The sequence below is a fragment of the Protopterus annectens genome, chromosome 4.part0 (genome assembly GCF_019279795.1).
Source record: "Protopterus annectens isolate FY-2018-M chromosome 4.part0, PAN1.0, whole genome shotgun sequence".
NCBI lineage: Eukaryota > Metazoa > Chordata > Ceratodontiformes > Protopteridae > Protopterus > Protopterus annectens.
In genome coordinates, this window is record NC_056733.1 from 700811095 (window position 1) to 700829713 (window position 18619).

Sequence of the window (18619 nt, forward strand, 5' to 3'; positions counted from 1 at the left end):
TAGAAGAATTTTCAAGAAAAAAACTTTACTTCTCTAATAGAGCTCAAGAGAGACTGGTAGACCACGTCTGTTAGCTAGAAGCAGCAAACGATATCTGAGGTATTTGGCAGGGTGCATTGTGGGTAAGGGAGAAGCTGGAGATTTCTGTTGGCTGCGAGCTGTAGCTTCGGCAGAGTCGGATCCGATGGATTAGATCCGAACCCATTCGTCAGGATAGAATGAAGACTGATAATGTTAGATTGTATTTAAACAGAAATTTGTAACACTATGTTAATTCTGGAGTGAGTATCATATTCAATGGAATAGAATGGGACATTGGATAAATGATATACTGTCTGGTTTACTATGCCGCACAAAAATACTTTCATACGTCGAAGTATTAGAATGTTAATGCATTTTTACACTTTAGACTCGATTAGATGAACCTGCTAACAGGCTGACAGTGAGTGAAATCTTAGGCTGTAATCTAATTTATTCATTGCTGTCCATATGTTACCAGTATTTAGAATATAACAACATTTTATTAGTACATCCTGAATATGACAAATGCCACCCTAGCCACAATTAACTGATATCTCTGAAACTGCATGTTATTACCTGTATAAAATAAACATCTGTGCTTTTCAAAATACAGCAGATTGTCCTGATCAATCCATTAATGCAGTCCCTCTGCATTGCAGTGCCGGACAAAAGGTTTTCACAGTTTGAAAAATAAAATACTGTACAAATTTTCCTTTTAGGTATGCAAATGTTTTTCTCCATGTATGTTGATGAGTGGAACATTAGAAGAATGCCTGATTGTGAAACAAAATATTAATATATTAGGTACTTACGTATTATCGCAACCACATTTTGCGATACGGTATATGCTTCTGACGTTTACTTTAATACCAAAAATGAAGTGTAAGAGGGAAAGGTAAACTGTTATAAAGTGTGCTGGGATATTGATGGTGCTTTTTATAAACGATTAGCACGTACAATTTTAAGAGTTGTGGGTAGCGTGGTGTAAAGACGTTGAGCATTTAATTCAGCGATATCAGTGGTTGTTTGTATACATATGGTGGCCTGAAAGGACTGTGGGACTTAACGTACGATGTGAGGAGCTTTCCGGAGGTTTATTTTTCAGCTTTACCTTGTTATTTTTGGACTTATTACTTAAAAGAAGAAATGGGACACAAGCCAGAAGGATTATTCTTCACGTTTACCTTATTTTAACTGAATGTTTTTAGTTGAAAAGAAAAAAACAGGGCACATACAAAGTAATGTAGGTAAAGTATTTAATGGTTTAAGTTTTTAAAACAGTATAGAGTAAGTGGGACACATGCAATTTAATGTAGGTAAAGTATTTAATGGTTTAAGTTTTTCAAACAGTATAGAGTAAGTGGGACACATGCAATTTAATGTAGGTAAAGTATTTAATGGTTAAACTTTTACAAACAATATAATGAAAGGTTGTTAGGAAAAATGAAACATACTTAGTAAACATTGTTATGAGTAGACAGTACTGCTTTGCTTTTATGTACTGATGCTTCTGTTTTTAGTGCAATGTCTGTTTTAATTGCATTGATTTTAGTATGTATTACGGCTCTAGAGATATGGATTGTTTAGTTGGTGTTGTAATGCTTTTCTGCGTACAAAGCAGAGAAGATGTGGATTGCTTTGACAACATTTGATGGCATGAGAAAAGGAATGCATATGAAGTAGTATGGGACATGCTTAACTGACAAGAGTTGCTAGCGATAAAACGGGAAACCTATTTTCAACACTTATTTTCTCAGCGGTTTGAATGGCAAACATTCCTAAAACTTAAAAACATTACAGAAAACATGTTCTTAAACTTTATAAAAGTTTATTACTATTTCTTCACCTAAACAGAAGCAACTAGCATTACCGCAAAAATGTGGTTGCGATAATACGTAAGTACCATATATTAATATATATTATTATATTAAAATGATTTACTTTATATTCAAGTTAGCAAACACAGGTTCAGAACTCTGTTAACACTTCAGTATTGTTATCTTTAATATGTCCAAGTGCTCCAAAAATGTTTTAGTAATCCCGATGTGCTTTCATTTTGAGAAACAAGCTCTTGTTTTTGTACCATTCACTTTAATAGAGATTCACAGTAAGGACATGTTCACACAACAGAATAAAATGGTCTTAAAGCTACAGCAGCTTTTGGAACAGTATTAAACTTCTGCATATGAAAGTTCAAGCAATGGTTATGGCTGCCATTTTGTGAGCATCAAGTAAGGCATTTTAATCTTAAAAAAATAGCAATAAGACCAGTAGTGTCCCCATCCACATAGTGGGAGGTCAACAGGAACACTGGACAGACACCAGTAAATGTTCTACACCACATGCAAGTGTATGGCACATTGCTAAGTGACTGGTATGTCTAGCAGTCCGCATATATGAGAGCACAGCAGGGCTGACAGCTGATTAGGTCACATCCACAGCTTGATGACACTCTTTATCCAACTATAAGTTAAATACAACACTGATAGGGGTGGTCATGGGAGAAGCCCTGCAAGATGGCAAAATTGGTATTTTAAAACCACATGTTCTCCTGTGGATTCCCTGCACCTAGAAATAATGCCTGTGGTTTGAGATCTAAAGTTACAAGTTCAACTCAGTGGTCATAAGTATCCAGTAGTTCATCTAAAAGTTCTGATGGAATGATATTATTTACTAGGCTTAAATGAATTGCTATCAATCAGCTGCAGAAGTCAGGCATCTCCTGTGCCCCTTATTTTCACACCTTTCCCCATAAAAAATAAACTTTCTTCCTTACTGCTATCACATGTGGACTCTAAACAGCTTTCAGTACTTCTTCCCCTTTTGCAGGACACTGCTGTACAAATCAGATTATGGTCAGCAGGGGAGGGTGCAATGAACAGAAGCTGTATTTTCTCAGAATAACAGAATAAGGGATACCATTAGGCAAGAAGGAAAACTATTCTTTCTGTTTAAGTGGACTGCCTGTGTGCATAGAAAACTGGATACTGATATTATGTGGCTCACAAATTGAACTGTGGGTGTTTTTAGTTTATTTTATTCACTCAATATTGTGACAAGTGGGAACATGCACCATGCAAAACATGACCATCTTTATGTGTATCCCAAGCTTACAGTATGTTGCTACAACGTCAGCTACTGACATGGGTTGCATTTCTTCCACAGACACCTTGTAGTGCCCATTTGTAGTAATCTGTGCATAGCATTACATAACATACATTTACACATATCTGCAGGTCTCTCTCTACTAACTCTGAAGTCAAATACACTAAGGTTACATTTTTTAATTATCTGATGTCATAATTTTCTATTGCAGAACTCATTCATTTTGTGCTTTAACAAATGCAGAGGAATACTATTAATGCCACATATATTCCCTATATTTAATTGAGCAAATAAAATTCTTGTGCTAAAGAACCTGGTTCTATGATATAGAGGGATACAGCCCCAACTCTGACCCAGAAAACTCAAATTCGATTAGTGGTCTGGACTCTGGAAAAGAGAGGTTGTGTGAATGGCAGAGATGTAGGATTTGGTGTCTCCCTAGATGTTGGCCATATTGCCCCAGGGTAGGTACAGACCAGTCATGGCAGCTAGGCCATGGCTTTGGGAGGGGCACGGTTATCCCAGCTAGGATCCTAGTAGTTTTTTTGGAGGGCAGGTGTGAGAGTCTCTGTATTCTTGTATGGGGAGAGTTTTTAACCCCTGCATTGATGCAGCTGTCACCCCAAAGGATAGTGGGGTTATGAACAGAAGACACCCCAGGCAGGATCAGTTGAGCACTAGAGCTCTTTGGGCGGATGTGCTAATGATTTGTTGGTTGCCAGTCACAGGAGTAAAAAGATGAACTAAATAAATAAAAGTAGTGCTAAAGGTATTTTATTAACTGATGTACAAATAGATTAAATTAAACAAGTTGCTCCTAAATTACTGGTAAATAAACCATATAATAATTATAATAATAATCCTGTTTGTTAACCATGACAAGGTAGCTGACTGGATGCACAGTCCCTTTTCGGGGACAATCCAGGAACAATATCTGGTTAAATGATTTGCTCAAGATCATACAGGAGGCAAATGATGGTAGAGGGAATCAAACTCTGTACCACATAAACTAAAGCTTGCAACCTTAACCTCTGCACTAACTGCTAGACATAATAATATAACTAGTCCCTTAGGTAATGGGGTATTTGCAGAGCTTGTAAACAGTTCCATTTTTCTTATCCAGTCTTGATCCAGCAAGGTGATTTAGCAGTCATCTGGTCACTGCATAAAGTACAATTCCTCTCTTCCATCCATTAAAACACATGTCCAGCATGGTACCTCAGTAGCTCCATGGTCTTGTAATTGCCACAGTATAATTTAATTTTCCCAAGCATTTGATGTCTTTCTTTTCTCCTTACCTTCAACCAAAATAGGTTGTCTGCATCTGTACGGATAGAGGTGTGCTGCCAGGACAGAAATTCATCCACTCGCGCCACTTTCTGTAATTGCAATGGGTACCAATGATCGGGAGTTTTGTACTTTCGAGACAGGTAAAGGAGGATTGCAACACTGCAGGATGCAAGGAAAGAGGTAACAATGTAAATAAGTACAAATTGGGAGATACAAATAATATCAATGACACCAAATTAAAGATTGCACAGACTAAGGGCAAATCAGAGAATTGTGGGAAAAGCTGTAACGTTATTTGTCATTTTGTAGAAGACAAAGAAAACTGAATATGAACAAAACTACTATGGACGTGATCACCACCATGAATGTGAAGGCCTTCTGGGAAGCTTTCAGCAGGTTTGCTAAGCCACAGACCCAGGTGTTCCCTCACATTCAGTAAAGGAAGCACTGCTCATGCAGAAATCCTCTGAAGCAGTTTCTGCAATAGCATTGACAATTTATGTGAGAAACACTGCTTCAATATGCACAAAGGGTTCTGAGCAAATGACAACCAACTGAAGGTCGGATCATGTAAAAAGGTGGTACTGTTGAATTTGGGACAATGCTAGTGGTCAACCAGCAAGGCTCAGGGAGGATTCCTAATGTCATTAAAGATGCAAAAGGTTGAAGCGGAAGACCACAGCACCTTTTTGCAGACTGTACTATGAGAGCTGGACTGCAACTGCACAAGAAAGCAAGAACACATTTAAAAGCAGTACCTCTCAGCCAAGGTAAAATCTCCATCTTTTAGAGCTGGAACTTTCCTTAGAAGGTTCACCTTCCTAAACTCTTCTGAAAAGTGTTCTCCTGCAGCACAAAGATGTGGAAGAAAGAAAGCTTCTGTTAGCAAAACTGCTGAATCAACCCACTCACTGACACACAATTATTTACTTATTTTTTACTTATTTAAAAAATGGATTGGTGCAGTAATATAGGCACCTGCTTCAGTCGCAGCCTAGATATAAAGTATGAAATAGTACCGAACATATAAAATAACACTGATGGAGCATACATTCAAATTATTATAAATGGGAAACAGTACACACACAGTACACAGCAGGAAGTATCTGGATCTTTGGAAGTAGAAGACCATGGTCTGCCAGGACACAGTGCAGAAATAATTACTAATGACTGTATGTTGCGCTCAGCAGTCAAATATATTAAAGGAAAAGTTAGTATATGGTAAGTCACATCATGGCATTAGCAGCATTAACAAATAAATTAAAATTTTTCAAGGTTATAATACTACATGACAATGATACTTAGAAAAGCTTTTATACTCCTGAAAATGTAAACATTATCTCTCTCTAGGTTCATAGGTTCATAAGTAGGTACTAGGCTATTGGCCCTAGGGCCTATATAAGCCTAGCCAAAAAGGTACCCCGGCTTTCGCCACCCAAGAAAATTATTTTCCTGTGCCCCTGTCAAGCAGAGCCACAGAAGTGATCCCCGAGGTGAATTGCCTATTTCCCATCCAATCATCAAGATTTTTCTTGAAGAGTGCTAATGAGGAGCTCTGTTTGACATAGATAGGTAGTCTGTTCCAGAGTCTGGGACAGGAATCTATCCCTCCAGCATGTTCTGTTTATTGTGGTGACAAGGTTTAGGTCCCTAGAGCATGTAGCTTGGAGGGATTAGGATTTCTTTAAGTGGAGCATGTCCAACAGCTCTGGGTTTGACATAGCTTTGTATGTTAGGCAGAGATCACCTCTGAGTAGGCGATATGCGACAGAGTCTACATGTATTGATGTGCACATGTATACCACTATTATGCCCCACACAGTTACTCTGACACCTGTCACTTATACCAGACAAAGAGAGAAACCGAGTTATACTGAACCCATAGTGGATCCCTCTTCTCTGTATACAGACCTTGCCCTGGGTACAAGTAAAAAAGGAACATTTAGCAAATGGGCAGGATTCATGAATGCCTACACTACGTGTACCCAGTTCTGAGTGACTAGAACATAAACATAACTCCCAGCTTCTTCCTCCTAATTTTAGTTTTCCTACTGATTTTTGTGCAGCCTTAAATATCAAGGGGGAATCATATAGGTTACCACAAAGTGAAGACTATGTGTGCACTAGGTATAATCTTTCTGAGAGAATAGACAGCACAAACATGTGGTAGGGAGGTTCTTGACTACAGATTGTGTACACTCTGTGTACAATCAGTGTACACATAGTGTAGACAATCATGAACTCAGCCCCTTTCAAAAAATAAGGCATAAAATGCATCACAGAAATTCTAGACCTTCAAAGTTTCAGTGGGTCTGAGGTCTATCACACACCAACTGTATAAGTGGGTCCAGACACAAGCTTAGTAGTGGGCTCTGCCTTGAATCCCACATAGTGTATAACAGGTCTTTCTCAGAATGTTGGGGATTGTCTGGTCATTGTTTCTTTAATTTTCTTCACAAACTTGACAGGTCACCACAGACTGACACTATAGCTTGTCTAGAGGCAGTGTACTGTCTAGGTGCAACAAATTGGAATATATTACTGTGATAATTATGTTTCCCTTTCTTCCCAGTCAAACATCTGATGTATATGCAGATGTTTCTCTTTTCAGAGTAGGGGTAAGGAGGCATGCTGCATTTATATGAAACAGATGGAAATTTGTTAGTGTGTTCTGCTTGTTCTTTCAGTTTGTCCCATTCTGTCATCAGAAGGGGTATACTGAAAGTGGTTGTCTTTTGAGGGTAGGGGTGAAGAGACATATTTTAAGTATCCACTTGAAATATATGAATATGGCTATTTCTACCTTCACTTTCATCCCAATATAACATCAGAGGGAAAAAGAAGGTGATTATTTTGGGGGTGTAGGGAGACAGGCACTTTTCCCAGTTAAGATTTATGTATCATTGCAATCATTTGCCTTTTCAGTTTATTGAGAAGTGCCACTTTGTCATCAATGAACAATAAGCCTTGAACACAACATATATCTTCCTTGCAAGCAGAAAAAAAAGAAAAAAATGTAAACTGCATTTCTTTCTTTACTCAAGCTTTTTGTGCAGGCCATCACTCAATCAAAGGTTGGAAAAAAGCTCTAATATGCATCTCAGAACACCTATAGCTTCACAGTTTTGTAAGGACCAATAAGCCTCAAACCAAACAGCTTAATTCAATTATTTCTTCCACAACTATTACAGTGCAGTTTTGGTTAGTCACAGACATGATTTTTAGACCATCAATATTTGAAAAGATTGTAAAACAAATCTCTGAAATGCCCCTTAGAGCATATAGAACTCCATGGCTTCTGGGGTCGCTTGTTCACAAGCCTCTAGCCTACCTCAAATATTCCTTTCACAGTTATTACAGGCTAGCCTTGGCTAGTTAGGGTGTGTTAAAAGTATTTGGAAAAAGCTGAAAAGTAAGACAAAATTTGAGAAAAGGAAGGAAAAAAGTAACCAAGATGATTGGGGAGAGTAAGATAAGGGAATGAGTTTGGGGGAAGTAGGGTGTGTGTGTGCTGGAGATGAAAAGTAGACAGATGGGGGCATCGTGGTGCCCCTTGCTAAGGGCACTGTTTCTCCAAAGGGCAATTCTGACATTTTGCATCATATACTTCAAGGATCCTGTTTAAATATAATTATTTGTCTGGAGTAATCCCCAGGCTGTAGCTAAAATGCACCCTCTTGGACTGCATCTGTTATCAAACATAATAAGTAAATAGATAAATGCATAAATAAATAAAATAAAATCTCTAAAGAAAAACAAACATGGCCTGGTAGCATAGTCATGGCCTCTTAGCATTTCTATGTGCGGAAGGAGCCAAATCATAAAATGCATTTTGTCTTCTATCAATATTAAATGGATGTTAATTAAAGGTGATAGTGTAACTAGCTTTAGTGCTAAAGTCATACTGACAATTATACAAGCCAGAGAAAGAGAGCGGGTGTTAAAGAACAGTTTATAATGGAAGGAGGATTGCTTTATAAAACTGGAGTGAACCTACCTCGCTCAGTGGAGTGAACTTACCTCACTCAGTGCATTATCATGCTGTTAAGTTAATCAGGCTTTTAAAGGACTGCAGCATTTCTATAGAATGTTAGTGCACTGATCAGTAGATAATATTCAAATTATTACAATCAAATATTTTTGCAATGACATACTTGAATTCTGGAGTAAGTAATCTAGCTACCCAAAAGGTTATTTTCAGCAGAGAAGTGACCGTGTTGATGTAATCAGAATAAGAGTCATTTAAAGGCTGATTCAATTCAACCCCTCCCCCCAGGTATTTAAATTCAAGGACCCATACTGCATTTTAATAGAAAGGTGATATCATTAAAGCTATTATGAGGATGCATTTACAGTGTTGTGACATCATAGCTAAGTCAAAGAATGAGGTCATCAGTGGACATGGTAGCTTTTAGATGAGGGTACTTTCAACTAAGAGGGTGGATAAAACTGATAAAATAAAACAGATCCAAGAATAGAACCCTGCATAACACCAACAAGGATCTTATTGCAATGTAAAGAGAATTCTCTGCTTTTTTCCTGTACCATTCTTCTACAAAGATAATTATCAAACCAGCATAATGACTCTTTGCTAAGGCCTTGGTTTTCTAGTTTCAGATGCAGTAGTAAATGATACTTGGAGTCAACAACTCTTTAAAAACTGACAAAAACACCTCTTCTCAGTTCACCTTTGTTCACAAATGAATTCACCTTTGTTCACAAACTAAAACTTCATCAACAGATAAATAGGATATATTTGCAGGTTAGAGTTACATTACAATGTACTCTCTATTTCTGAAAAAACTTCCTCTGTGGGAAACTTGCAGAATTTATGACCAGTGAGGTACCCACCTTATCAGATGGGTGTTCCAGTTCCACAAGTTTTGTATCCAAATGGAAATCAAATATTGGATAAAATGAACATGGGCTTGGAGCAACAGATTCTGGTGAGGTATCACCCTATTCAGGTGATGCGCAGACATTAATGGATTGCCTCAGTAATAGTTTTGACTTCAGAACCAATCCCCCTGAGGTGGAAACAAATGGTGTCAATAATGCTGTTAGTAAATTAAAGATCTTTGATTATAAACTCCTTGAATACAAAAAAAAACACAGCTCAAAAATGTCTACCTAAAGGGATGTATCATCAAATCATCAAATTCCTAAGGGTCTTCAACAGTGGCATTATCCCACAGGGTTAGAAGTTAATTCATCCCTTCAGTTAGAACTCATTCAGCTATTTGATAAGCAAGGGTGTGAATTCCTTGAGGTTATTATCAAACATAATTCTAAATTAATAGCGTTATTAGCCAGCAAAATGGATACCAGATAACACTATAACACACAACCTCCAATACAAAAGATACAAATTTGAGCATGTTTGTATATATAATAGCATTGAGTTACACATTCAGAAGTTGAAGGCTGCCAAAATTAGGAAGATTGAGAGGGCCAAAGCTGACTATGAAAATAGGACAGCTTACCTACAACCTCCTTCCTCCCAAGTATGGGGTAAAATATTCCAACAGCATGAACATTTCAACAATAATTTCACAGGGAATAAGATTTACAGTTTGGAAGAAGACAGACCTAATAGAGTGTATAATTTGGATTCCACTGATGACAATCCACCAATGGCTAATGAGGAGAAGTACCCACCCCTCAGATGCAGTGAAAGGATCAGAAAACGGCAACAAGCCCAGGACCAGTCCTATCGAACATTTCACCAGCAGGCTAACAACCAAATCAATCAAAAGGATTTTTACACCCCTTCACAGAGGAGCCAATGGAAGCAGCCAGTGCAACACAATAAGGCCAACAATTCCACAAGTTCAACAACAGAAGGAGATAGAAGATGTGACAATCCTGCAAACGGTGTCCATGGACGGAGACCATTTTGATTCTTCTAAATGTACTGTTGGTCTAACCATGATGGAGATGTTAAACTGTACAATTATTCAGGCACACCTGTTGAAACTGAGCCTATAGACATTTTATCAAAAGATTTGTCTTTTGTTCTGGCAACTAGAGCAGACATGGTTAGGACTTTACTGGACTTAAAACTTTTTCTATGTAAACATATGTTGATGGATAATAATACACTTGTAAAACATGAATTTTCCATATTGAATACCTTTAACCCACGACTTCATCCGGTTCTCCTCCTCTTTGAGAAGGTATGTGAAATGAACATAAGAGGGATGTTGGCTAATAATCTAGGATTTAATGTGCAATTTAATTTAAACAAGTCTGATTTCACAGTTTTGAACTTTTTGAAGGAGCAGAACATTAAGAGTGATGAAACCGGATAAAGGGGGTGGGTTGTTTTTTATGGATGTATATGATTACAACAAAAGGATATTTAGAATAATAAATTAGAATGGTGGATTATAACGGGAGATACAAATTTGAGCATATTTGTATATATAATAGCATTGAGTTACACCTGCAGAAATTGAAGGCTGGCAAAATTAGGAAGACCAAGAGTGCCAGAGCTGACTATGAAAATGGGAAGCTTACCTGCAACCTCCTTCCTCCCAAGTATGGGGTAAAAAATTCCAACAGCATGAACAACATTTCAACAATAATTTCACAGGCAATCAGTTTTACAATTTGGAAGAAGACAGACCTAATAGTGTCTATAATTTGGATTCTGATGATGACAATCCAGCAATAGCTAATGAGAAGGAGTACCCACCCCTCAGACACAGTGAAAGGATTAGAGAATGGCAACAAACCCAGGACCAATCCCATTGAACATTTCACCAGCAGGCTAATAACTAGTCCAATCAATGAGATTTTTACACCCCTTCACAGAGGAACCAATGGAGGCAGACAGGTTCAACAACAGATGGAGATAGGAGAAGACAGTCCTGCAAACAGTGTCCATGGATGGAGACCATTTTGATTCTTCTAAATGTACTGTTGTTACTAACTGTGTTGGAGATTTTTAAAGTGTACAATTATTCTGACACACCTGTTGAAACTGAAACTGTAGACATTTTATCAAAAATGTTGACTTTTCTTCCAGCAACTAGAGTGGACTTGGCTATGACTTTACTGGACTTAAAATTTTGTTCTACATAAACTTAATCTACATATTTGGATAGATAACAATACACTCGTGAAACATGAATTTTCCATATTGAATACCTTTAACCCATAGCTTCATCCAGTTCTCCTCCTCTTTGAGAAGGTATGTGAAATGGACATAAGAGGGATTTTGGCTAATAATCTAGGTTTCAATGTGCAATTTAATATAAACAAGTCTGATTTCACAGTTTACAACTTTTGGAAAGAGCAGCGTAATGAAGCCGGATAGGGGAGATGGGTTGGTGTTTATGGATGTATATGATTACAATGAAAGGATGTTAGAATAATAAATTAGAATGGTGGATTGTAACGGCTCATTTTAGTTCTTTTCAGTGGTCGGAAGACTCCATTTTAAGTAGCATAATGGTTTGAGGATTTTTTATTTATTTATTTTATTTATTTAACATTTGTTGACCGGGAATGTCCGACTAGGTTCCACAGAGCCTGTTTTCAGTGGAGGCCCGGGGAGAAATGCTCCAGATGCATGTCTTTGGAATGTGGGAGGAAACCGGAGTACCCGGAGGAAACCCACATTTTAGTTGTTTTTCATTGTTATACATTTACTAGTTTCAGATGCAGTAGTACATTATACTCAGAGTCAACAACTCTTTAAAACTGACAAAAAAACCCTTTTCAGTTCACCTTTGTTCACAAACTAAAACTTCATCAACAGATAAATAGGATATACTTGCAGGATAGATTTACATTACAATGTACCCCCTATTTCAGAAATAACTCTCCCCCTGCATGTCAAGCAGAGTAGCACCCCCACCATCTTCAAGGCAAACCTAGAAAAATGGATGTTTAACTTCAGAGTCCCCATAGGTCTAGCTTGTGTCATCCTCTTTGAGGCCGGAGAGAAATTTTCAATGAGTTATTGGCTAGGCTTGTAATGGTCTGCAGATTGATTATGTAATACTTACTTATGAACTTATGAACCTTTTCAAGATAGACTTTAGTCTGTAATAACCAGCAGAGTGGTGAAGGTGCTGTGATCTGGTTTAGACCATTGTTTAGAAATAGACACTAAACTGCCTGAAAAATGACCAGCACCATACGTCATTAAATTATCACCATCACTAAGTGCATTAAATCAGTAACTACATCTGATTATGTCAACCCTGTGGCTTACAGGGATAACACCCTAACTGTGACACAGGAGATCCGAGTTCAGTTACATGTTCAGGTGAATAATGGTGCAAGCAGAGAAGATGGGTGAGAGCATGCTTGGTATCTCTGTAATGGAGCTATATTGTAAGTTGGAGCTGAGAAAAATGACATAGGTCTGACAGACTGGACAACAGACCAGACATGGCTACCCTATGGGCACATGGTTGGGGCAAAAGCTCAAGGTTATTCCTCATGGCCTGCCCAGCCTGCAATTTATTTTATTTTATTTATTTTTTTTTTACCAGGGTAGTACACTGATCACAACAGACTATTTGCAGCACAGCCTGGGTAGACATGATATCAGCAAGGTGGGAAGGGAACAGGGATAATAGATACCCCCAGTATGACCACTGTATGATAATCTTGGGCTCATTACTCCTCAACAGGTGTCAGAAGGCTTCATAGCTGGCATGGCCGTGAAGCTATTTTCTCTGAAAGGGAAAGACACATTCAGTAAGGGAACATCTGAAGGGGAAAGACACACTCAGTAAGGGAGCATCTGAAGGGGAAAGACACACTCAGTAAGGTGACATCTGAAGGGGAAAGACACACTCAGTAAGGGAACATCTGAAGGGGAAAGACACACTCAGTAAGGGGACATCTGAAGGGGAAAGACCACTCAGTAAGGGGACATCTGAAGGGGAAAGACATACTCAGTAAGGGGACATCTGAAGGGGAAAGACACACTCAGTAAGGTGACATCTGAAGGGGAAAGACACACTCAGTAAGGGAACATCTGAAGGGGAAAGACACACTCAGTAAGGGGACATCTGAAGGGGAAAGACACACTCAGTAAGGGAACATCTGAAGGGGAAAGACACACTCAGTAAGGGAGCATCTGAAGGGGAAAGACACACTCAGTAAGGGGACATCTGAAGGGGAAAGACACACTCAGTACGGGGACATCTGAAGGGGAAAGACACACTCAGTAAGGGAACATCTGAAGGGGAAAGACACACTCAGTAAGGGGACATCTGAAGGGGAAAGACCACTCAGTAAGGGGACATCTGAAGGGGAAAGACACACTCAGTAAGGGAGCAGCTGAAGGGGAAAGACACACTCAGTAAGGGGACATTTGAAGGGGAAAGACACACTCAGTAAGGGGACATCTGAAGGGGAAAGACACACTCAGTAAGGGGACATCTGAAGGGGAAAGACACAATCAGTAAGGGAACATCTGAAGGGGAAAGACACACTCAGTAAGGGGACATCTGAAGGGGAAAGACCACTCAGTAAGGGGACATCTGAAGGGGAAAGACACACTCAGTAAGGGGACATCTGAAGGGGAAAGACACACTCAGTAAGGTGACATCTGAAGGGGAAAGACACACTCAGTAAGGGAACATCGGAAGGGGAAAGACACACTCAGTAAGGGGACATCTGAAGGGGAAAGACACACTCAGTAAGGGAACATCTGAAGGGGAAAGACACACTCAGTAAGGGGACATGCCATGCTGCTCCCTAAGGCAGTGGCACTGGGAAGATGGGGCCATATAAAGATTCAAGGATCTGAAGTCAGTGGTAAGCTGGTGAACAAGAAGCAAAATAAAAATGTCTGATTATAGACATATCTTTTTTTTTCCACATCTCAATAAACTGTATAGTCAGGTTACAAATGAACTGTACAACTGCAATAGAGGGCAGTTCTGACCAGCTTTCCTGACATTATCCTCATATACCTAAGTAAACTAAATCAGTAAATACATCTGACCACAGACCTATCTCTCTCCTACCACATCTTGATAAGCTGTTGGAAAAATAATAAATAGGCAAGTTATAGCTCGGCTGTTGGCAATCATTAGCAGACCGGAGTTCCGCTGTGGCGACCCCTAACCGGGAAAAGCCAAAAGACACAACAACATATCTCGGCTGTACAAATACAATGGAAGGCAGTTCTTGATAAAGTACGGTTTTAATACACCACGGTTATTATAACACAATGAAGGGACAGGAAACAAGAATGAAGTTAATGTACTTGCTGTGTCATGGTGAGCTGGTGTTTCACATTCAGGAACACGACACATAGACAGGCTTTTCACATTCAAAGGTACATGTTTCTCCTCCCTGCTTTCTCTTCCACTGCCTATCTTAATAATCTTCTCCTTACTATTCGTGCTGTACCAACACTGTATATAACCGTTTAGGAATTGTGAACACTGTATTCCTTTCATGACATTGTACCTAAATTTTTGTGGTATCAATTCAAAAATTGGACCCAACTGTTTTCTGTATGATTTATTGTAAATGTTATCTCTTTAACTATTTGTTTAGATGAAAATTAAAATGTCTTAATTGATTGTAAGTAAAATGTAAATACTGACTGCGGAGCTTTTCTCCTCGGGTCTCCACTGAAAACAAGCTAAACGCTCAGCTGGACTAACCCGGTTAATAAATGTAAAATAAATAAATAAATAAATATGCAGACCCCTTTATATTTAATAGTGTGCACAAAAATACATACAGGCATACATCCATCCATTTTTGAATGCCTGATTTTTATAATCCATGGTTGTGGAAAGCCAAGGTCTGTCAAGGTAAGCAAGAGGTATAAGGTAGGAACCAGTGTGTCAAAGAATATATATATCTGCAAACACATCTAAAGGGAATTTACAGCATCCCCAATTCCTATCTATCCATTCAGATCCCCTTTTCCAGGAAATTAGAAATCAAAGAAAAACATCATTAAGACATATGGAGGTCATTAAAACTCTGCAAAGAAGGCACATCCACTGGGAAATTAATCAGAGAATCAAACACTGCAAGAGAATAATGCTAACTATATTATATAAAAATACATATAAGTTATGTCTGCAATCCCATACACACGCACACATGCATGTGCGTGCACAGATATACACACACACACACACACACACACACACACACACACACACACACATATCTATACATAATAATATATATATATATATATATATATATATATATATATATATATATATATATATATATATATATATATATATATAAGGGCGCGCGCAGGCAGGTGCAAGGGGGTGCACTTACACCCCCCTGGAATCAGCTGGCCAGGAAATTAATTTACTTCAAATAAAAAAAAAAAAATTAAGGGCGTTCTTCTTTAAGAACGCTCTTTGCGTCCAGTCATGCAAACAGAACAGGTGCTGTTTTCGTCTTCTTCATACATGCGACTGATGGTTTATGTATTAATCTTCTGCATTTGCGCACGGAACTTGAATTCCAGAAGCCGTTTGGACTTGGGATGAGCGTACAATTGAGAGGTAGCTGTGTGTGTGTGTGTGTGTGTGTGTTTGTAAGTGTCTAAGAGGTGTACAGTGTGTGTGTGTGTGTGTGTGTGTGTGTGTGTGTGTGTGTGTGTGTGTGTGTGTGTGTATATATATATATATATATATATATATATATATATATATATATATATATATGTATATACAACAGTGAAAAGATGCTCCCATGCTGACTGCAGTTTGTTTAGTTGAACAGAAGTAAATCATTACCTTTTGTAAACTGTATGGTCTGTCTCTCCAGCTTGTTTGTGCAAGGGGCTCTTTGCCAACCCTTGAGCTCTCTAAAACTAATACTGAAATTAAGGACATATGCTATTATAGCCTCTTTGTCAGAAATACATTCATCATCCCACTCATCATGATTAAAGTATAATTTTACCCTTACCATGTCACCACAGAATAGTTCAAATGGTGAAAAGTATGTCTCCGGTTACTTTACTGCATGCAAAAAAGCAAATAGTACTGCTAATTCCTGTTGAAACTGGTGTGCAGATTTTCTCAGAATGTTATGAACTACACAGCTAAACCTCTTCAAAAACATTTGTTTGCAGATGATAGGGGTAATTTGTAATGCCTTTATCTCACAGCACTTTCACAAATGCGTCTCAAGAACAGATATAAAGGTCGCATTTCATCTGTCTATATTTGCTGAGGGCAAAGAAAGCTGTTCTCTGAGAATTTTTTATTTATTTTATTTATTTATTTCTAATGTATTTGCCATTTTTTTCCATCTGAAATTATTTCAAAGCCACTTCCACACAAAAACTAATAGCATAGTCTACCACCATCAGTACAAATCTCTTACATGTAGTGCTTTGAATAGTAAGCCTACTCACACTATCTATATCTAATCTTGGGAATGGCTTTTCAGTAGCAAGCAATGACATCAAAACAGCCTTGGCTTTGTCTCTTGCCTTATTAAGTTTTGACACCGATAATGCACTTTTCAGGATGCATATTCTGCAATGACTGGCCAATAGAAATATTGCACAAGTATTGCCTCTGTGCGCTTCATGACTAAATGATATGGGCTGTACACAGATATGCCGATCAGCAAACCTTTAGGACCAAAAGCTATAATGTTATTTCTCTCTCTTGCTCTCCTTAGAGAGTCCATTCTTGGTTCAATAATTTCCTTCCTCAGTATCTGAGCCCACTCTGCCTTTTCAAAATATGAGACTCCTTGGCTGTCTCCCTCAAGCTCTGTAATAAAGGATCTTAGAACCGTGCTTCTCACCTCTCTATGATCCTCTCCAACTGCTACTCCAAAGGAAGTCCAGTCTCTTTTGGCAGTTGTAGATCAGATTCAGGCTTGCTTCTACTGTGTCTCTCATTCTGTAAGGTAACTCCTTTTAAATGTAGCACCTTTTCACAGGCAAAGTTCAGATTCAGACTTGCTGCTACTTAAGTCTTCCTCTAAGGCAGTCCCTTCCAAAGGAAATTCAAAACCTTATGAGAATTGTGGTTCAGGTTTATGCTTGTCAATACTACCTAGCTGTTTCCTGCAAGTAGCTGCATTACCAGGATCTGTTGCAGATTTGAGCTCCATCTGTATTTCCCCCTGCTATGTGCTCTGCGCTGTTGTCTGTATGCCTAGCTGCATGCAATTGCATGTTATTATCAGAATCATTTCCTATTAAATCATATGCAAGAATATTATCCAACAATGACACCTGATTTTTTTCCATGTTTGCCTTCTCAGACCAGGTGAATGGTGGTCAATAGTACATAAGATATCCCTCCTATGGCAGTAATTGCAGTAGATTGCACATGTAAGTAATGCTCTATTTTAATAACAGCACACGTCAAATAGCTGTCCAATGCAGTATCCCAAGTAGCAACATTTTCTTTAACAATCTCTGGATAGGATGTAGGTCTCTTGTGGTAATCTGATATGGTTCCAGTCTCAACTGAGCCAGCTTCTATGGCTGTATCATCTCTGTTAGATCCGTCATTATGTTTCTTTCCTCACCCTGTCTCTGTGGATATTTGGACCATTCATTCTCACTTGGTTAAGTTGGAATCATTTAACCCTAAGACCTTGGCATGTACTGCTACCAGTGGTTTCATTTGCTTATAGAAACTGCTATGATGTTTCAGGTTGTCTCCATGGGTTAATTTATGCTAATTTTCAGTGTGAGGTACCCATTTCTTGTACAGCTGTGACCTAATCGCTGGGCATATGTCACCTTTCTATCCATTTCTTTAGCCATGGTACTTTCCCAGTCTGTCAGCTAGACTGTCATACTATCTGGCACAGTAGAATGATTGATTCCTTGTCATAAGGTCTAGCAGTAATTCTAAAGTACATTTTTGATATCCAATCACCAACTTATTTAAATGCTTTGTTCTACAATATAACAATGCCATTCTCCTCTGCCTTTCTTCTATGTTCTCTAAACTGTTTTTCTTCAAGATTCAGATTTGAGCTTAAAATATTTGAAACAGACAGCCAGAGCCAGAGAGAGAAAAATGCCCTAGTTAGATCTAGCAGGTGGAATTTATTTTCAAGTGCATTTTCAAGGAATTGTGAGCTTCAACGGAAGCAAAGGTTACTGCTGCTCATGCTGTCTGCTTAAAATGTGCAACTGTTTTGTTTATCGAATGGTATTATTATTGTGGTATAGAATTTTAAAGCAGTGTTAGCACAGTAGGTAGCA

At 38.4% G+C, this 18619-nt stretch overlaps 1 protein-coding gene across 1 annotated transcript in view; it reads right to left on the bottom strand.

The window, feature by feature from the left end:
• Positions 1-18619, bottom strand: part of LOC122799540 (glutathione S-transferase theta-1-like) — a 107742-nt gene that overhangs the window by 36233 nt on the left and 52890 nt on the right. The window contains exons 2-3 of the mRNA XM_044068670.1: positions 5175-5262; positions 4425-4575 (exon numbers count right to left, since the gene is read on the bottom strand). Coding sequence (XP_043924605.1) covers positions 4425-4575; positions 5175-5262 — 239 coding nt within the window. The remainder of the gene's footprint in view (positions 1-4424; positions 4576-5174; positions 5263-18619) is intronic.